The 22022-nt window shown below is 43.8% G+C and overlaps 1 protein-coding gene across 2 annotated transcripts; it reads right to left on the reverse strand.

The window, feature by feature from the left end:
• Positions 1–277: 277 nt before the first annotated feature.
• On the reverse strand, positions 278–20786 carry PPP2R5C (protein phosphatase 2, regulatory subunit B', gamma). 2 transcript variants are annotated; one of them, XM_008578887.1, is made up of 6 exons: positions 20622–20786; positions 17142–17269; positions 14776–14877; positions 13968–14040; positions 8873–8989; positions 278–3074 (listed from the first exon to the last, which is right to left on the reverse strand). In XM_008578887.1, exons 1-6 carry the CDS (start codon positions 20784–20786, stop codon positions 2943–2945), a joined length of 717 nt encoding a protein of 238 aa, XP_008577109.1. In that variant the 3' UTR covers positions 278–2942. The 2 variants fall into 2 exon arrangements, with proteins under 2 accessions (XP_008577109.1, XP_008577110.1); XM_008578888.1 differs by lacking the exon at positions 8873–8989.
• Between the last annotated feature and the right edge of the window lie 1236 nt (positions 20787–22022).

The following is a 22022-nucleotide window of genomic DNA, read 5'->3' on the forward strand; positions in this document are numbered from 1 at the left end:
TAGCTTGGTTGGTTAGAGTGCGGTGTTACAACACCAAGGTCAAGGGTTCGGATCCCCGCATCGGCCAGCCACCGAAAAAAGAAAAAACAAATTAGCTTTGAGGGGCCATGACTAGTTGCTGATGCATGGCAGGCACTCGAAGGTGGGCTGGACAGAGGGCTCCTGCGTCCTCAAGCCAGTGTCCCTGATGTGGCCGGCCCTTGACCTAACAGCAACCTGATAATGTCAGAACCAGCTTGCCCAATACCATGGCTAAATTTAGTTTCATGATGAGCAATAAAATTCACATGTTCTTTATTTAGTCCATATAATACACCATGTTTTAGAGGTTTTTTTAAAAATTAGATAAAAGAGTATATTAAATGGCAAGTGTATGAAGTTTCTCTTCATAAACAATGTCAAAACAAAAAGTTTTGAATTACAAAATGTTAAAAAATATGTAGGTACTTGACATTTCACTAAAACATAAAGTTACAGATATTTTCTAAAGAAAAATAATTGTGCCACTTACCTATTTTTGCTGTTTCTATGAACTTTTTTATTCTGTACATAGGACATTTTGTACAAAATATGAAGTCTACATTTTTATTACTTATTACCATAAAACAAAGATACAATGTATGTACAATATTAAAAGGAAGCCATACTAAAGCCACACTAAAAAGACACTCGGAGTAGTGACATTTCTGATGTATAGATACGTTTTGGAAAGAGTGAAGAGGCCAAACGCAGAACTTTATGAAGAAAAACAGTCACCAGTTTTGTTTCAATGTCGTACTTTTGAAATCAGTTTGGTACAGATGAAACAGTGCATCTATATAATAACACAGAAGTTGAAGAATTAGCCTAGAGAATCCGAGTACTAACTAGGGAAACTTTAATAGGCCAAAATATCAAGTAATACTCTTGCCAAAGAAAATTAGTTTCTCTCAAAACTTATTTTTTTTTTTCCTTTTTGGTGAGTGTTTGTCTTCAATAAAGAGCAGAAATAAAATCTAGACAAAAGATGTTCTTACGTGTTGAGCTTTACACAATCATCCAAACATTGATATTTTGCTTTTCCCTAGGGCAAAAAAAAAAAGAGGCTTCCCAGAAACCTCTCTCACAAACATACTGAACACCCACAATCAAGGGTATCTGAGGATCTATCAGCTAAAGACAGAAGTTCAAACAATGGTATATCAAAATACATAAGACGCTGCTTTATACAATAAGAAGCACCCTTTTTCCCTCAAAAGGAGAAGGCATCTAAACTTTTTTTTAAATTATAGATTTCATAATGGTAAAATGGATAGATACTTGTCAAGTTTCTCAGGAAGTGTTCTCACAAAGTGGACCTGTCCACTGTCAGCTGGGGCGATCTTTTAATTTAGTACTTGCGCTGGCTCTGAACACAAGAAGTCCCCTCTCCCCAGATGATTTTCCTTCAAGACACAAGGAAACAACGTCAATGGATTTAAATGAAACCAATGGGCAGGAGGCACTACAGCTGCACAAGGATCAATGTCTGCTTTTCACGATCTTTTAATGGATACCCGAGACCTCAGTTAAAAAGCAGACCCTAAAAGAAGCCACATTTTATCTTTTATGCATCAAGACATTTAACATTAAGTTATATAATCTTATGCCAGACACAAAAGAAACTAGAATCACTTGTTGAGAACAGCAGTACACATCTCAAGCAGCTTTCAAGCAGGATAAATAAGTCAAAATACTGGCCACCCTGAGAGAAATAAAGAATAGACAAAGCGCTAGGTGTGAAGGTTTTTCTCCTTGTGCTGTTCCATCTAAAACAAAAGCTCACACATGCAGGGAAGTCTGTGAACTGTCTAGCAGCACTTGAAGACTAACGAAAACTCAGACACTGTACTTTCCTTATGAGGTGTGTATAATGTGCGCTCTTTTCAGCAGAAAAAGATGCACCGAATGTCTCCTCGCCGGTGCTCCCCTAACCTGTGAGGGCCATGCTGTGGCGGTAAGTGAACGCCATCGCAGTGCCCGGCGTGCACTTCATGCCCCAAGCCAGCCGCAGTTGGCATCAGGCCAAGAACTGGCTTAACTCAAAATGATTTCCTTCTAACTTCCTATAAAATGTGGAATTCTTAAGAGACTATCATCTTACTAATTCAAGAGACTTGCTGAAGGGCAACAATGTGTTAAAAAAAAGAGATTAAAAGAAATCTGCAAATAAAAATATAAACACATAATTTTTAAATTCCAATTTTAGTGAAGGTAGACAGAGAAAGCTCTTTTAAAATAAATTTCTTCCACGAGCTTCCTGCGGGTTTCCTGGTGCTGTACCACAGACTTAAAAATATGGCTTTAGGTACACATAAGATTAGTGGGGCGTGGCACACATGCCGCTTGTCAAAGGAAAGAAACAGCTGAGACAACACCAGCGGCTGAGGATTGTCACGTCACTTTTCCCAGTACGTTGTGTTAGAACATGAAAGCAAAGAGCCATTTCAGTGAGATTAAAAAACAAACAAAACTACTGGCGTAACGATCACATGGAAACAATTTCAAAGGTTGTAAAGTCGTAAAAAATAGGTAATACTTTTTAAAGAGTTCCATTGACTTGAAAAACATTGATATTCTCATGGAACCACCTATTTTAAAGGGTCACCAATTCTGTCTGGGTGGAACATGAAGGTGATGAGCAGGGTGCTTTCCTACAGCTCTGATTTTGTGAAACAGTCTTATTTAGGACATGCTGGGGTGGTGATGACATTGTGAGGATGCCGTCACCAGCCCACGGCTCTGCCAACAGGATCTGAGAAGTCACCATTGTTTGAACCCCTAATCTCGAGCTGAGGCGGACGAACGTTATTGCCTACAGAACAGGGTCGAAGAAAGCTTTGACTGTGAGTGTAACTGATCGGTATGGCACAAGAAGGATGTGTTTTCTACAGAATCCAGAGAAGACGCTGTGCTCCGGGAGGCTAGCGCCCGTCCTGGGAGACCAGCTCGTCGGCTCTGCAGTGAGCTTCCAAGGCTTTCTTGGTGTGGGGATCCTGAGGCAGCTCGGACTTGCGACGTGCAAGAGGACGGTCCTTTTTCAGATCTTTCTGAGCCTGGAATTAAAAATGCAATGGAGTTGGCTACAAACTAAGCTATCTGAAACGTGAGCTGACTTATGAATCAGAAGTCAAAGGAGGATGGGAACGTGTGCATCCCCCACAGGCTGACACGTCCCTGGCCACAGGGAAAGGGCCTGTTTCTCACCAGGCCACTGAACCAAAATACCTCGTCTAAGAATCATCTAATGACTAGTGCGAAGGACTGTGCGTACGATATTGGCATTTTGGTCTTCTGAAATGTGTAGTGTTTGTACAGAGTACTCAGTATATCTCTATTTTGCAGAATTTGCCAGTCTTTGGAATACCCTATTTCAGAAAATGGCACCAAGCCATTTTATGGTTATGCCCATTACAAAAGCATTTCAGAAAATGGAAATTTCCTTTGGAGGTAAATAAAAAGAATGAAGGAAGCACATATTTAAACTGGATTTTAGGGCCGGCCCAGTGGCTCACTCGGGAGAGTGCGGTGCTGATAACACCAAGGCCCCGGGTTCGGATCCCATATAGGGATGGCCGGTTCGCTCACTGGCTGAGTGTGGTGCTGATAACACCAAGTCAAGGGTTAAGATCCCCTTACCGGTCATCTTTGAAAAAAAAAAACAAAACTGGATTTTAAACCAATAAGAGATCTAAAAGTTCTACCAAATTTAACAAAAACATATTTGAAATAAGAGGCATTCAATGGGTCATGTAGGGGGAAAAAACCCAAAAAACAAAAAACCTCTGGCATTTAGAAAAACCTTATTTAATTATTTACATAAAAATTCCTAATATTAAGGGTAACCGTTCTCCATTCCATACTCCTCCTGAAGTTTAGGGAATTTTAAAATTATTATTATTTTTAATGAAGTGAATCTCATTTTTGAGTGAGGATTCAGATAACTGTATTTGCAAAAAAAGGGGAGCCTGATATGGGGAGTTTACACACCAGAAGCATCCATTTCCATGAATAATAGTTAAATGAATAATTCAGATTTGAAGTAGGGCGACTGCATTTATACCAGTATTTTGAAACAAAACAAACCATCTAAATCATCAGAACACAATGTGAAGACTGCCAATTAGTTAGAAACCTTTTTGGATAAAAGTTCCTTAACCAGAATCAAGTCTTTCCTTCTGTTCAGTGGCTCCATCAAAAAGACGACTATTAAAAGTAAGTTGGTTACTTTTGTGGAACATCTACCAAAAAAAATTATTTTATGTCAATCATTCGACAACAAAAAGAACATAAGCATAAAAACTTCTTATAGTTTCCAGAGATCTGACCTTGTTATGACATGGAAAATACACTTTGCTTTGCTTTCATGAAAAATTCAAGGACCTGCTGAAGTCATAAATGAAAAGCTCACATTTTTGCAGAGCTAAGTATTTCTTAGCAGGGTTCTTCACAAATTTATGTATGATAACAGCAATAATGTCAAGGTTTAAAAGCAATTTTGTATGATTATTTCTAGAAATGTTATTTGAATATTAACATTCATTTGTGGTAAATGCAAGACTTTTGATTTTTTTCTCTGGAAACCAGTGTGAGCCACCCACATCGAGAGATGCTGAAGGTCATAAGTCCCCTACAGACTGACTGTAACCAGTCGCAGTACTTATAAGAGTGCTTTAGCTTGTAAAGCACGTTTGCCTTCAACCCATGAGAAACTCAGAGGTGAAATTCTACCCTGAGTTTTATGCCCATTCTACGTTCCATAAAACAAAACAAAGCAAAGCAAAACAAAACCAAGATTTTTATACACTTGAGATATGTAGTTACTGTTGAAACAGGCACTCCAAAGAGAAGAAACATTTTAACAGACAAAGGCAATAGTAAAAACCTCGGAGCTGGAACGATAAATGCAAATTGAGAAGCTTGTGAAGGACGGGAAACTGAGGGACATATCTGAGCCTTTCTGCTGAGGCATTTGAAATCAGCCTGTAAAGCAGAGAATAATTTAACAAATCACAAGTGGAAACAAATGAGAAAAACAGGGGGCAGGAAAGAACGAGACATCATGCAGACAGCTGCCTAGATGAGTAACACTTGGTGGAGAGAACGTGCTGGTGAACATGATGGCATGGCTGGACGATGACAGAGATGGGAAGTGCCGCTTGAGACATCCCTGCTGAAGAGATACGAGCCCAAGAGGTACGGCCTCTGCTCTGCAGCACTGGCAGGTACCAAGTGCAGGGGTTGGGGACACATGACTGTGCCAGTTTTCTTCCTCTTACAAAGGTGTAAGTCCAAATGTTACTCCTAAATTTAGAACAGGACTAATCAACATTTCTTAAAGGTCCAAATTCCTTTAACTTTGTCTTGAGCACAAGGTGGAATGACATAGAAAAAAAGGGAAAATACTTCATGTACACAATGTTAACTGGTCAATTCTTTCCCTAGATAGAAAGCCTTAAATGTTCTCTATGTATTTAGCAACGAATACCTGCACTGTGCACCTGTCGTCTCTACACCTTCCTCACTTGCATGCTTGACACTGCTTTTCTCCCGATCAACTGCTGAAAATGAGAATTGTCAACATTTTAAATGTCTCTGATATAAATGTCATTCACATGAAATTTACTAGTTTTCTTTGGATGTTCTGTATAGGGTTATACAAGTTTCTCAAAGGAAATCCAAATAATGGTTCTGACAGGTAAATACGTAGTTGAATTTCTCCACAAAAATCCAGCTACATCCCATTAGCACTAATTAGGGTCTCCTCCTCCCCGCTTCTGTGATACTATCATCTACCTCTCACCCTTGTCCTGACCCAACACTCAAGTCATTTTAATGAAATGCAGATCATTTTGGAAAAATAAAGTTACGTAAAAATAAAATTAAAAGGCATTAAAATATTCAAGTTTTTTAAGATAAAAATCAAAAAGCTTAATTTTTAGCTATGACCTCTTGTGCCAATTTGGCCACCAAATTGTGCACATACATTTTTCCTGCATCTTTGTACCTTCTAACAAGAGTGTTTTTGAGAACTCCAGGAAAATGACCCTAAGCATTTTCAAATTAAGAAGGGTCTATCATTTCAAATATCATACTCAAGAGACTGCACTTCATAAATATCTTTATCTACGTAGGCTGAGATTCAACTGAAATCAGTTGATTCAATGAAATTCAATTGATCCACAGAAATCTAAAAGACTTAAAACTGGGTGGTGTTGTTACTCTTCCAACTTTGTTCTTTTTCAGAGTTGTTTTGGCTATCAAAGGTCCTTTGCATTTCCATGAGTTTTAGAATCACTTTGTCAATTTCCTAAGGAAAAAAAAAAAGCCTGCTGGGACTCTAATTAAGACTATATCAATTTGGGGAGAACTGATATCCTGATGGCGTTGAGCATTCCGACTCAGAAACATGATCCACAGAAATCTAAACATAAGGTGGGGGGATCATTTTTGTAAGAATGTCAATTATAGAAAACTCAGTTATAGAATGTAATTTCAAAAACTGTGAAAACAAACACGGAAGCAAGCATGCTATAGAAGTTCTCCAAGAAATTTCCTGTCTACATATCCACTTAGAACTAAATGGGCAGACGACTGCTGTGACTTGATTCCTTCTCATGAGTATATAGGTGATCTGCTGGGAAGGGGACATGTGCCTTTCTAAGGGCAGAGGACAGATTGACCAGTGGAGAGGTTTTCGTGGCACTGGGTATCATATGAATACTAGAGACAACTTTCAAAAGCACTTTTACTTTAGATAAGATTGCTATTTTGATTTGCGTTCTGGATCAGGTCCTTGATTTCCTACAGAGTAGGACCTAAACTGTAAATATGTCCGTAACTTTCAGTTCACATTTCAGGTTTTCAGGTTTACATTTTGGGCATAGTTTATTCTTTTCCTAGGTTTCACTGTGACCTAAGTCGAAGGATATACCAAAAAGAAAAATTTCCCAAACCTGAAATATTTTAACATGTTAGAACTGGCCTGTAAACTATCAACCTCCTTTTCAATTTTGTATGGCCTAAGTGTCTTAAAAATGCACATGTGGTTGCAAATTCCCAGTCTGATTTCCTTTTGCCTGTCTGCAGGTGATGTGGCCAGCTTGCATGCCATAAAATGGAAATGTAATCGAAAAGGTGACCTTGAATTCGTATCCAGGTTAAAAAAGGAAAGAAAAAAAAAATATATTTATCAAGTAGGAAAATTAACACCCCCACAGATAGAGAAAAATAAATGGATTTTCTTATTTTTGATGAAATCTATTCATTGCTAAGAATATTAATTGTGAGGAAAGTATGAAATCCAGCTGGATTAGATAACAAGTTATTGATGTTCACTAGGTGTTCACTGAGCTTTTACAGTTTATTTTTATTATTTTCAAGCTTTGATTAGTTGAAACAGCATTCATTCACCTATTTTTGATCTTAAACTAGTTGAGGGACTAGCTGGGCAAGAAGAGGCAGATAAACATGGCTAAGCACAACAGTGCCCTTTCCCTGCACAGCACCGTGAGAAATATAAGGCCAGCCATGTATGGAATCCCAAATCTTCTAGTAGCCACATTAAAAAAGTAAAAAGAAATGGGTGACATTAATTTTAATATATTTTACTTAACCCAGTATATCCCAAACATGATCATTTCAACATGTAATCAATAGTAAAAAAATTATAAACAAGATGCTTTCACATTCTTGTGTTCATGCTTGGGCTTAGAATGCATGTGTGTGCTCTGCACTGACAGCACAGCCCGCAGTGGGCTGCCCCGTCTCGAGTGCTCTGCAGCCACGTGTGGGACGGCGCGGCTCTAAGTGCCTTGATCCTGTGCTCTTGGTGACACCTCATCCGGCCTGATCAGGTGGGGAATACGACTTACTGGAATCAAACATAAATAAATTAAAAAAAACCCCAAAACCCTCCTCTGTTTAGTTGAGCTCCACATGGCACAAGCACTTACAAATCATCTGCACAGAGTATACAGTATGCGACAATGGGGTGATTTTAGCCACTGTCACTGTTTACATTTCAGAATTTTAGTGCTGGGTGTCTTTAGGAATTCTTTCACTGGTCAAAGGGGGTTAAAGTTTCTAAATCAGCAAGACCAGTGTCCCCACATCCACCTAGGACTACATTTTTTTACATGCACTTGAAATAGGGAGGCCTGCCCAGAGGCACAGCAATTCAAAGGCTCCTCAAACCCAGGCAGGAACTTAGTAAACTACCCTCTTTAAAGCCTAACTGCATACATTCCCAGTTCAGTAATAAGAGGCTCTCTTTGGATCAGTGATGGTCTAAATGTTTATTTCCACAACAATGAAAACAAAGCCAGTAGGGCACGGATATTCCATGAGGAGGTTGTGGCAGAGCTTGGCCTGCAACAGAGGCACTGACAGTGTGTTCTGCTGGCCCTGGGGGAGGACAAGGACAGCAGCTCTTCCCTGGTGTCCTGGGGCGGGAAGGGTGCTGGTACCTGCGATGAAGAACTGGAGGGGAATGTCTTTGGGTCAAGGCAGAAGTCAGAGGGATGCAAAGAGAAAAGCGAGGGGAAAGACATTACTGCGAAGCTTTTGATTTTGCTCAAGTTAACATTTAAGGAATAGTTAAGAATTGGGATTACTGTTAAGGTAAATGAAGAAACAAATCTCAGGCACATGCTTAATCCTTAAAAACTGTTTCTAGTAATTTGATCACTAAGATCTACGGATAAAATGATTCCTACAAGATTACCAAAATTTAATTTTTAATTTTAGCTAAAACAGAAGCCAGTTTTGTATACCACGTCCCCTACTAAAATGATATGCATTTCTTAAGCAAATCTACAAGGAGCACGTCCCAGCTGAGCTCTGGCACTTTTACCTGACGAGCCTCGTCGTTCACTGTCTTTCTCAGCATCTGCACATCTTCAAATAAAGGCCCATCTGTCTCCATTGCCACCGGGACGCTCATGGTGCTCGCTTGACTATACACTGAGTACTGCAATGCAAAGTGTGGAATCACTCTCTGTAGGCACTCCGCCTCTCAGCTCCAGGGGCTCACCCTGTTGCCCTCCCCCAGGGCCCTCTTCTGCATGAAGCCCACTCGACAGGAGACAGACTCGCCTACAACTGCAGCACCAATGGCCCTGCTGCCGCCGCATGGAAACCAGAAAGCCGTCTCTCCTGCAATCCAGGTCGCACTCGGGTGGGGAGAGCAAAGCAGGTGGGTCTTGTGCTGGCCCTGGGGTCACTCCCAAGCCCCTGCCCAGGCCCCAGTGCCTGGTGGGCAGGTGGCCCACAGCCCACCTGGTAGCCTAATGTCCTGACCCCACGTGAGCCTGCAAGCACGAGGGTAGGCGCTGGGTTTGGTCACCAGGAAGGGCTTCCCCACCGCGACTTCCCCTTCAGCCTGGCACTCTGTGCACGACCTGCTAACCTCACGGTCCTTCCTTGTATCCTCGCAGCGCCTCGCAGAGGCTGGCCCCGACTCCTCTCTCCCCTTTATTGTCTTTTCTCAGCACTGCCCTCGTGTTGCTAACTCGCTTTCCCTCATCACATTCTCAGTCCTTGTTCTCTACCCGAATGAATGAATGAGTGAATGAATGAATGCACAGTTCATCTCCACTCAGCCAGCCTGTCTGGTGCTGGGGGCAGGGCTGGTGTCCCCACGCACCCACGATGCCCTGTCGGCGGGGGTCCCCTCGGCTCATCTACACACTTCCTATCACTCCCTCTGCTGTTTCCGTGGGGAACGTGGGGATGAGACCACCACACAGGGTTGCTGTGATGGTTAACAGGCGACAAGGTACACGAAACAGCAAGTGTTTGGTGTCTCCTCTCTGTGGGGGTGAGGCCAAGCGTGTGTCTGCCATGAGCCTGGCACTGGGCTAAGTGCTCCATTCGTCCTGTGACAACTGGCGACGCGTGCACGACCCTTCTCACTGGACTGATGGGAGACCCGGGGCACGGGGAGGCCAGGGGACCTTCCATGCACACTCCATCCCTCTGTGCCTCAGCTGGCCCTGGCCAGCATCCACAGCGGGTCCCCGCAGCTCCCCTCCCCGCCCTCCCGGCCACTCAGCTCAGCAGTCTGGGTCTGGCCCTCACCTCACTGATGCAGCTGCTGGCACTGGGTGCTCAGCCACCACTTGGCTGCTAAGCCATCTGGTAGTTTTATTGAACTGGACCTCTCCTGGGTACGATGTACCTGAAACGTCCCCTCCCCTGTCTCTGTGACACCGGCTTCCCCGGCTTCTTTCCTCTGTCCTCTGCCCCTTCACACATGTCCTGTGTGACCCCTCCCCGCTCACCCTTCTCTTCCCCACTCTGGGCCACTTGGCCATCCCTGTTCTTCAGTCTTTGAGAAAAGGCTACTTATAGTTGAAGCCACGTCCTCAGCTCGGTTTCTTCCCCAGCACCAGGCCCCCAGTTCCCCTCGGAGCCCTCTGTCCCTCACTCCCATCAACTCTGCCCAGCACCCCCATTTCACTCATTTCTACAAGAACCCCGCTGGCCCCGCCTCCCAGCACACCTGCTACTTTGCTGCCACAAGGGCTTTGGAGAATGCACATGTGACTGGGCCCCTCTGCTGTTTGTAGCTCTTTAATTTTGCTCACATTTTTTGGGATAGAGTCTAAGTTTCTCCCACCTCCCTCCAGCTTGTCTCTACCGCAGACCACACCCGGCCCCTCCCCAGGCCTGACACCCCACTGGGGCCACAACGTGCGGCTTCCTTACTCTTCTCTCTGCCCCAGAATCCACTGTCAAATCCCACTCAGTCAAGACTCTGAGGGGCCCAGCCCCCTCATGGGCCGAGCTCCCAGCACCCCGGGCACCCCGCCGCTGTGGCCACCCTGTACCCACATGGTTTCTTTACGTGCCTCTCTGCAGAGAAGTGGACTAGGCCTTTTGCTGTCTCCCCAGCACACCGCTCCTAATCCGACCATCTGAGCTCGGTTCTGTTTGCTTACGTCTGGCTTCCCTAACGGACTGTAAGCTCCTTGAGGCCGGGGCTGGGTCTGGTTCTCATCTTTGTAACTCTGGAAACTTCCATGATTCAGGACACATGGTGCCTCAACCTCAAGGGGCTCACAATTAGTGGGAGATACAGAAACATAAATAACTGCAGCACTCGTGAGATGGTGCACGGACTTGCTTTTGAACCAATATACTTCAGCTTTTAGTTTTTCCAAGAGAAAAGGTGCTTTCCACAGAACCCGCCCACAGCCTGTTCTCAGAGCAGGCCCTCAGTGGCACTCAGGGTGAGGGACAGTGTCCTCGAACAAGGAAGCTACAGAATGTTCACAGCAAAGTAGATGTCACTGAGCAGGCACTGGCAGGACAGGAGTCTTACTAGGAATAAAACTGTTCACTGAGGCTGACGTTCATAACAGAGTAAACAAATGCACATTCCCCCACAGCAGCTCATCTCTCAAAGGAAAGGCAGCCATCCAGCCCAGACCTTTGGCCCTGTGTCTCCTGCGGCATTGTCTTGGTGGCTGCAAAGGGAGAGAAACACTGAGCCCCGGCTACGCTTAAAGTTCCAGAAGTGCCTGTCTCCAGTTCACACCATTCCCATGAAGTCAGGGGTAAGCAGGAACATGTTACACGGCCTCTTTTTGTGGGTTAGGAGAAGCACATTTACGTTAGAAATCTTCAAGATTTCATGATTTTAAAAACTTAAATCATGTATGATATTAAAAAGCTCCCATGAGCTTTTCATGCCACAAATGCTAAAACAAGACAAAATCCCGAAGGCGCCATAATTTCCCCAAACGCCCACGCCTAACAGGGACGTGCTTTCACGTCGCTGAGCAGATGAAATGTCTGGTTTGTAGAGAGCACAGGTAAGCATCAGGGGGACTTCCAGGCAGACACCATTGAACATACAGTGAATTATTGGGAATCTACCTTAAGAAAATGACTCCAGCAGATCAATTCTCAAAAAGGCAGACGTGAGATGGAAAAAACCAAGCTTCAAACCCAATTATTTTTTGTTACAGAAATAAACTTGTATTCTCCCCAAACTGTCTACCTGTTTTTGTTGCTGAATGGCAAGCAGGGATCAGAATTCAGAAAAGGTTTTCTGTCAAGCCAATGGAAAGTCCTGGGGCCATGGTTTCCAGCTCTGAGGCATTAACCCATGAAGTATTTTCCACTTAGAGGCACTACATGGAACATGCAGACGGGACTCATGGCAACTGAGTCACAGATGGTTTCAACACAGAGATGAGCATCAGGACAACGCTAAGGTCACAGAATTACGGGAGGCCACCAAAGCCCCAATGCAAAACCCACTACATTTATGTTTTCACCTCAGACATTTTAAAGAGAGCAACAAAATGAATAAAAAAGTTACTTGAGAAAACTCAGGAAAAGTTCAGAAAAAGGGAAAAGAGAACGATATGTGTTTCAGAAGGAACATTTGTTGCAGTACAGCAGTGAAGCCAAGCCACCTTTGTTAATATGACCAGCTCGTCTTAATATGTAGTGTAAAAGTTCTATGCAATTTTTTCCAACAGGTTATTTCTATATTCTGGGTAAAGTAAATAATATCCGACCCTCTGGTTTGTATGTATTTTACGTGTTTTCAAGGCTGCTGACTTCTATTGCGTATATGCTGGGTTTCCTGCCAATCCTCACGGACGCCTGTCTGCACCCCCTTGGCACGGGGCCCTTGAGAACAAAGCAAGACCCCCAGGAGCAAGGCCAGGCAGATCATCTAGACCTGCCCCAGATTTATGGTTTTACTGTTTTAAAACGAATATCGGTACTTCAACCTTACTTTCAACATAAGTTCTATTCATTAAAGTAAGTACTACCTGTAGCTGTCTACCTCCGCTAAGTACTACACGCTTTCAGATGGTTACCTTCAAACGGCGTTTCTATAAGAGTGTGGATAAATACTGTTAGAAAAATGCTGGTTATGTGTTTTAGGTGGAATCAAGGACATACAGTTAAAAATGTTACTCAACTGTCCTATGGTTTAAGTCTCTCCATTATAGTTTTGTCAAAGGGAATACAGAACAATATGCTGTTATATAGGTAAAGTATATACTTGAACTTCATACTCATATATCACTTTTTATTAAATGTCAGAGAGATTTAAGAGTCTACATACCAACTTAGATAATAATTACTTAGGCATACCTCTTGCCAAAAGAAATATATGGATTAGTAAAATACTTTCTCCTCCTGGAGAGCTGAGGAAAGCCTGAGAATTCTTAGTCTGGCAAAGCTTCAGATGGTTTTCATCAAGAGGCGATGTTATAATCAGATAGGCACAGGGACAAGAGAGACACTTGTAGTGATAATGCTCTGATCGCTTAGGCCCACGTGCATAAAACCAAAGACCACAACTATGAAACCCTCCCAGACCATGGCAGCTCCAGAAGACTTGATCGTTTGTGCTAACTTGCTAGAGCACACTGGCACCTACTGGCTAGGGCAGGAGAAAGGATTAGTTGCCAATTACGGCAGATCAGTTAATTTTTAACAATAAAAGTCCGAGCCTACAGAAACTTGGTTTTAGGAAAGAGGACATCAATTTCATACTTAATCTATCTCAAATCTAATTTCCTTTCTTTTAGAATTCATTTGATATTAAAAAGAAAGGGAAATATTGTTTGAGATGTGGCATCCATGACACTTGAAAGAGAAAGCAAACTGCAACCTTGGTCCAAAACAGAAGTTACGTCCTGCTTTTCTTTTTACCACAGTATATTCATAAGATTCACATCTTTATTTAAAAAGCAGAGGAAAAAAGTCAATTCTGTGGTAAAAATGTTGTGGGGCAAAATAAGTACTTGTACAAGAGGAGGGTTACAAAGTTGAAAAGTATTTTTTATTGCAGATATTTTCATATACAATATAAGTGAAATTGGTTTCCCTCCATCCCATGATGAAGCTATATTCCTATCTTATAAAAACATTCAAGTAACACCCTAGGTGTTTCAAGTTACTCTCTTTTTCAGTACCTGGGGATTGGCTTTGGCTAGATTTTCTATTTTAACCCATGCCTCTTCTCGTTCTTTCATTTTTAGCTTCTCTCTGAAAAATAGTAAAACGTCATTTGTATTAGCGAGATGAATCCTGTTCAAGAACACAGTAGAGAGGAGAAAGCACAGACACGCCAGCAACGCAGTCATCTACTTTTCCTTTGTTGTTTTCTGTTCTTATAGTATGTAACATGAAAAACGAAATTTAAAAAAATCGACCAAGATTTAAAGACTTTAAACAATAAAATTGCTAAAAATTTAACGTCTAAGAATTTAAATTCTTAAAAGAATCTTATACAAGTAAATCTTATGTCTCTATCCCTGATTCCAGGAAGGACAGACTAGATTCCAGAGAATGCTCACATTTATGGAGATCATTAAATCTGAATAATAAAGCTACACTAAAATAAAGATTCTTGTTCTCTCATATTAGCCTTAGAGGATATAGTTCAAATTCCTGCCTTATGAATATGAAAAATTACAACACATTATAGCCCTTAACTGTCCCCTGATAAAGTAAAAATTCTGAATATCAAATTCTTGCTTACACGTGCACTTTTCACAAAGACGATTAAACTAGTAATATGAGGGACAGAATAGCTAACTTTAAACATGTGTTCTTTACAAATAAGTTATTATTACAAAGGTTTAATTTGCTTTCCAAGTATGAGAGGACTGGTTTTGTTTCAAAGTGAAGAATAACTTTTTAGGACAAAACAATGGAAGAGATTTATTCAATATAAACCAATAATCCTAGAAACAGACATTCATGAAAGGAGCAACTTACTTCAGTTTCTCTGCTTTAAACTGTTGGGTGCAGTCATCAAACAGTTTTTGGTTCATCTCCATGAAGAGTTTCAGGGCGTTGTATATCAAGCCGTGTATTGTCCTATAAAGAAAACTTCATGATGAAACTTGGAATACTTGATCTTTTTTTATCTTTCTCCCCCCTCCTCTGTCACAATCCCTCTCCTCTCCAGGCGATTTCGTATTTCAATAGTCCCACATTTCACAACTTTCCTAAGCTTTAAAATGGAAAGCCTGTTAGTTGTGATTCATTCGTTTCTGTTTCCTTAGAGTCAGCCACACCGTCCTGCAGATTCTTCCTTCACAATCACTCTCATATAAGGACATCAGGCCACTTGGTTTACTGTCTCAGCCGACAGTAGCCAAAAGCTGCATTGCTTAGAAATGGAATAAAAAAGTTGAAACTTCAACAAACATCATTAAGATAAATTAAATCGAGGACAGTGACATAAACATTTTATTTCCTACAAATCAGTTTCCTTTCAATCTTATCCAGAGGGCAGAAAAATTAATTTTAATAATGCCAAACTAGAGCTTTGGAAGGTAGAAAATAAAATTACCAGAAAACTGCTTAATCAGAACTCAGCTTTCAGGCTACACATAGAGAGGGAGAGAGGCAGGCCCAGCCACCCCAGTGTCCCTGTCGAGTGGTCCCAGCTGCCATGTGACTGCAATCGCATGACCCCTGGGGAGATCAGCAGAAAAACTGCCCAGCAGAGTCTGGTCGACCCGCAGGATTGTGAGCAGTAATACAACAGAAGTTAAAAAACAAACAAAAAAATTCAAAAAACTTAATTCTCAAATCATAGCTACTTTTTGATCCACTTTATAGTAAAACCCAGATCTTTTTTGGTAAATGCTTAAAAGAATATTTCTTTCTTTGCAATTGACAGAAACTGAAAGTCAGTTACTAGTTGTGCTGACTTTCACTCCAAACTAAATTACACACAGGAAATATGGTTAAACTCTGAGGGCCTCTGTTATCATCTGTTGTGCTCAATAAAAAAGATGTTTTTTATAAAGAAATGGTTGTTAACAGTCGATATATTAACAACTATGTCTCGATGCTGTTGCTTCAGTGGTTATGGCGGCTGCTGTGAGCACCACTGCTAGTCCTAAAGCTACGCAGGGATGGCAGACATTCACTCCACGCCTGTTGTGTGCCAGGCTCCTTCGATACATTAACTTTATTTAATCTTCACAAGCAGGTGAGAATTGCTACAAAGCAAAGCACTTTCTCTATTTTTCAGATGAGGAAACTGTGGCCAAGAAAGATCTAGAGAGATCTAACTTGCCTAGGTCCAGACAGCTAGTCAGCAGCGGGGCAAGAATGTGAACCAAAATCTGCTCGACTCTGATCTGTCTGCTTTCCTCTGGTCACCTCCTGGACGGCCAACGCTCAGAGGTCTCTGCTCTGTGGTCTGGCTCAGTGCTCCAGGTAACAGCTGTCTGGCTGCTGCCTTGGGCCTTGATCCTGGGAAGGAGGCAGTGCTGCCCGTAGCCGCTGGCAAGCAGGGACAGAGGGCGAGCAGAGGCAGGTGCAGGCAACAGACGCCGAGAGGCAGGAACCACGCTGGACCCAGGGGGCTGCTAACCAGCTCTGTGCCTGCACGTCAGGCTGCCTATTCCCTCCAAGAATTGCTTTCCTTGTCTGTAAAATAAGGGAGTAGGACCAGATATCACGGATTTGCTCTTCCTACTTTAAATTCTGATTTATGATTATAACATACAAGGAAAGAAATGAAAGAAGATGAAATGAAATAACATGAGCATTAAATTTAGTATTACAAAATAATATGACACCCATATCCGATAGTTTCCTTTTAATGTCTCAGAAGATTAACTAATTAAATTAATTAATTAAGTGCAAGCTTCCGACTGCTTGGGTGTGTCCAGGCCACCTGCTCTTCCTTCTGGTCCTCCAGGCAGTGACACAGCAGGGTGGCTGCTGGGCCTCACAGAGGGGCTCACCCAGGGTGTGTCAGCAAAGCTCGAGGGGCCACCTTAACAATAGGTGGCCCCTGTGCTCCTGCTGGGACTGGGCCATACCCTCCGCTCGTCCAGAGGGAACTTAGGCCTGCAGGACACTGCCGCCGCCGCCGCTGGAACCGGCAGGACGTGGGGCCAACAGACGTGCCCTGTGGTGGTGTGAAGTGGGGTAAGGAGGCAACATGGAAGGTCACGGACACAATCCACACTGCTGTGTAATTTATAAGCCACAAAGAAATCAACGTCTTCACTTTTTAACTCATATTTAAAATTTGGATTTTGATTCTCACTGAAGTATCAGAAAAATATGCAACATTTAAAAATGACTGGAAAAGACGTCGGCCAGTTCTTTCTTACTTGTTCCAATGGGTCTTTGAGTTGCGGTACAAGGATGGAAACATGATGGGCAGAATCTTTGCTGCGTTGTCACTGATTAGACTCATGATATACTCATTATTCCAGTAATACAGCGCTCGCTCTGCCACCTGGAAGACAAGAGTGCATAACTGTTGTTGGTGGTCATGCTAAAGACATTAGGCAAACATCCTTACTTTCAAACCTGCAAGTAGAATAAAGAATCACACCGGGTCAGAAAATTACAATTGTTTCTATAAATTCAATTGTAACCTCGAAGAGCCTTCAACAAAGAGGCAGATACTTTCTTGTACATAGGAATCAAGAATACCTACAACTCACCTCTTCATTTACTCGATAAACCTTTATGCTCGGCACTGGGCTAGGTGCTGAGGATGCAGGTCACAGGCGTTCATCCATCCATTTGTTGCCCGTCCCCCCACACTAGTTCGGTCCCTGGCGTGTGCACTCAGCACCAAGCACTCGGCAGTGAGCACGGCGAGGAGAAATCGTCGCCTTCCCTGGGCAGACGTCCCAGAGGAGGAGAGATGCTGGGGGATTAATTCACTAGAAATGGTGTCACACGGCAAAAGGCAGCAGGGAAGGGGGACAGGCAGTGGGGGAGTGGCTTCCCTGTGGAGGAGGAGACATGTGAGCAAGGACCCGAGGAAGAAGAGGTCCTGAGACGCCAGCACCAACAGGACAGCAGGGGAGTGAGAGGAGGCGGCACGGGGCAGCGAGGCCACTGAGGCGCTCACAGGGCCCGAGTGTCGTGGCCCTCACTCCGGGCGGATGGAAAGCTACCGGAGGGTCCCCCGTTATGATTACTACAATGTACAAGGACATGCAAAGCTGAGAGACTAGCATAATGAGCAGCCACCCCCTCCACCTCGATTCAGCGACTGATCCCCTCTGCCATAGCTGCTCTCTCTAGTCACCTCGCGCACGAGTGAATGGTCTGTGGAACTATCTGAGTTTTCTGTGGTCACCAGGACACTGAGCCTGTCCCCCCACAGAATGCACTCCCCTGGGAAGAGGAGCCTTTCCTACATAACCACATGCCGTCGCCACACCTACAGATGCACAGATCTAACAGCAGCACCCGCAGGCTCTGAGCAGAGGCGGGATGACATTTCTGCCACCAGAAGCCTACAGCCTAGAAATTCTGAGATCACGGTGCAGTGTGTGCAGGTGGGATGTGGAGAGAATGTGGGCGAGGATGCGGCAGGCTTAGGAACCAGAGATGCTTTCTCAGAGGGAGGCAGCTGTGATGAGCTTCACAGGACAGGCGTGAGTGGGCTAAAGGACAGGGGCATATCCAAGAATACAGAGCGTGAATTAAAGAAGAGGTTAACAAGAGCACTGATGGCTTCTAGGACAATTTTTATTTAAGAGTTCTATACTTTGTATTTTAAAAAGCATCTACTATCTATCTGCAAATATATTTGGGGATAATATTTTAAGCCTGGATTAGAAAACAGAAGCTTAAGATGCTCGATAGTTTGAGTTTTGAATTTTTCTTCAGTTTTTAAAACCAGCAATTTTTTTTTTTTTTTTTTTGTCTTTTTGTCTTTTTTCCGTGTCCGGCAACGGATCGCAACCCTCAGTGTTGCCCCCGTACCGGACCGGGGACCGGCAACGGGATCGCAAGCCTCGGCGTTGCTCCCGCGCCTCGCTCAGCCAGTGAGCGGGAGCCGGTCTGTATGTGGGATCCGAACCCTCCGACGGGAGCGCCGCCCGCTTCCCAAGCGGCGCACTATCCAGTGCGCCACCGGGCCGGCCCCAAACCAGCAATTTTTTTTGATGGAAAAAGAAATCTAAAAATTAAGAACGAGCTGGCATGTACACATGTCTGGCAAAATTCTGGAGTGTTCTTTGTGCTGATCTGCGTCCTGCAAGAAGCAGCAGCCAAGATGGGATGAAACGTGCGTGGGGGCCGCCCCTGGGAAAGGGCCTGCAGCTGCTGGTGGAGTGCGGCAAGGCCGTGGGCGCTCCTGCGCCCTCCTGCAGCGAGTCCGACCTGGCGCAGGCCTGCCTCAGTGTCCCTCTGCGCTCTGGGGCGCTGTGGGAGGAAGGCTGCTCGGCCACCTCGCACTCTGCCTTCCCCCCTTTGTCCCCCTCCTCCTTGTTCTCCTGTCACGTGCGTTTATTAAAAATGACACGATGATTTCACCCATGTCTGTCTTCTCTTGGAAGTATAACATCACCCGTACCAGGAGCTATTTTTGCATCTGGGGAAGAGGTTCAAGTCCTCAGGAAACTTCCAGTGACTCTTAGTCTCTTCCTGGTGCTCTAATGCCCTGTTCCTTGGCCAGAGTCCTGGGATGCTGGTGCCTGTAGCTTCTAGGAAATGACGCTCATTTCTGCAAACTGCTCATACTGTCAGCTTTGAAAAACACTATTTCCTGTCTTAAACTGAAAACTCTCAGAAATTTTTAGAACAAGACTAACTCGATTACCTGCAACAGAAGAGACTGGACCGCGGCAGTTCTGCTCCTTAACCAAGACCTAACCTGGCCTCCGTTTCTGTCACTGCCCCCACTCCACACAAACAGCATTTGTTACTCTCCGTCACTTGCTCTCCTGTCTTCACTTTGTTGCTTTTGATGCCCTCTCTTCAGAGCTTGCCTGAGAGGCTCACTGTGGAGGAGCCCTCGGCCCGTGCTCTGCTCACTGGGCTTGTGGTGGCGGCTCCCAGCAGCTTCCACAGCCGCTGGCACCTGCCCCGCCACCCTCCAGCGTCAGCCGGAAGGCGGGCGGTGCTGACACGTCTCCCCTCTGCGGGGCCGACTCCCTGGAAGCTGTGAGACCTCGCTCATGTTGTGCCTAGATCTCACCTTGCTCACGAAGAGCACACCACGAGTGTCCACTCGGTGACACACAGGTGGGCAGCCGTGCCTCGGGTGGAGGCAGGCAGGCTGGGAAGCCTTACAGGGGCAAAAGCCAAGGCCAGCCTGAAGGGCGTGGGAGGAAACAGGAGAAGGCAGTGGAAACGGACACCTAAGGAGGCTGTCTCCTACAGGACTGTGCTCGTGACAAAGATCGGAACTATCAGGGTTGTTTTTAAAGGTGAGGGAGATGAATTTACACGATGCCCGAAATGAAGAGCTTAGGAAGAAAGAAAATCGCAGAGCCAACAGTTTTTAACATCATGTTATCTGTTAATACTGATGAGTCAGTTGTGGGAACTAAGGTTTTATGAGCTCGGGAGCACACGGAACATGGAGACAAAGCTCTACAGAGAAGCCACTTTAAATTGCTCTTCTTGAGAAAAACGTTTTCAGGGATGGGGACAAGACGCCAAAGTATATTTTACAGAATTAAAGCTTCAGCATCCTACTTTGAAGTATAATTAAAGTAAAAACTTGCATTTTACTTTAAATTACATGAGGAGCAAACCACGACCAGGCACACACGGAAGCTGGTCACTTCCACAATGAACCTTCTGGAATAACTGACTTCTCTTTCCCGAGCACCGCATACCTGGAAGTGTGGGCTGGAGACACACTTGGCCAACTGCCGGAAAAGAGGCTCCATGATCTTCACAAACTCCGATGGTTCGATGACATCTAAAATCTCTTCTAGTTCGTTTAAGAACATTACTTCTTTTGGACTGTGAGTCTTTGGCCAGTACTTGAGAAGTGCCATTACCACCTAGAAAAGAAACGACACGTGAGGGATGCCCAGGAGGCCCTGTTTTCATTAAGGTCTCCCCATCGCACAGCAACAAAGTAAGATGGTGCTGTCTTCCCTGTAGGAGAAAAGGAATCGGTAAATTAGCAAATGGCTTTTTATAATTAGAGAAGTAGGTTGAATTCTAAATACTTTAGAATCACAATTTTAATTTATGTGACCCACTCTTCCTGGTCAATCACCATTTCAGTAAGTCAGTTCTTTTAAAAAAGAAAAAAGACCCCCCCCATGCCAAAAAAAAAAAGCAGTTAGGAGAATTTAGAGAGAATAGCAATGGAGAAAGCACACAGCACATGAACTCACATACGCACGTCAGCAGCAGGTTCTGAACATGCACACACATGCGCAACCCATTTCTCAAATTAATCCACCAATGCATGTATTTACACACAAACATATGTACATATATATAGTGTTTTAAAACATATCAAAAGTGATGTGAACTAAGCTGATGTTATTAACTAGCTCACACCCACCTGTGGGGACCGCGATGGGCCCTGCCCTGGGGCGTGTGCGCACACCTGTGGGTGAGAGTGACACACAGCTGCTGGAAAAGAGCCTGGCCCACAGTGAGCACAGGCAGCAGCGGCCTTAGCTAGGGCCACTGCCACTTAAGAGTGTCTGTGCCACCAGCTTCTGGTGAGGAAAATCCAGTCAGAGTGCACTGGTTTCCTAATTGTGAATATTGAATGTTCCGTTCCTTGCCCAAGTCAGATACCTAGAAAGGGGTTTTGCTGGACAACCTTTCTTTCTTTATATGTTCCTGTAATTTCCAAATGTTCTACCACAATGATACCAGTTCAAAATGCTGAGTCTAACTCAATGCAGATTAATTTTTCTAGAGTTTAGCTATCTTAGTTCTAAAAGAGTACAGCAATCCAAAACAGGCATTCACACTGAAGTACATACAAAGTACATACACATACTTGCACTCATAATTGTACAAGTGCAAGCTACTACTTTTTAAAAAAAATTTTATTTTGTCAATATACAATGTGGTTGATTATTGTGGCCCATTACCAAAACCTCCCTCCTCCCTCTCCCCCTTTGCACCCAACAATGTCCTTTCTGTTTGCTTGTCGTATCAACTTCAAGGAGTTGTAGTTGTTAAGTCTTCCCCCCGCCCCCGGTTTTTTTTGTGTGTGTGTGTGTGAATTTATTTATTTATTTTTAGCTCCCACCAATAAGTGA

This window comes from Galeopterus variegatus, unplaced genomic scaffold (assembly GCF_000696425.1).
Source record: "Galeopterus variegatus unplaced genomic scaffold, G_variegatus-3.0.2 Scaffold1778, whole genome shotgun sequence".
NCBI lineage: Eukaryota > Metazoa > Chordata > Mammalia > Dermoptera > Cynocephalidae > Galeopterus > Galeopterus variegatus.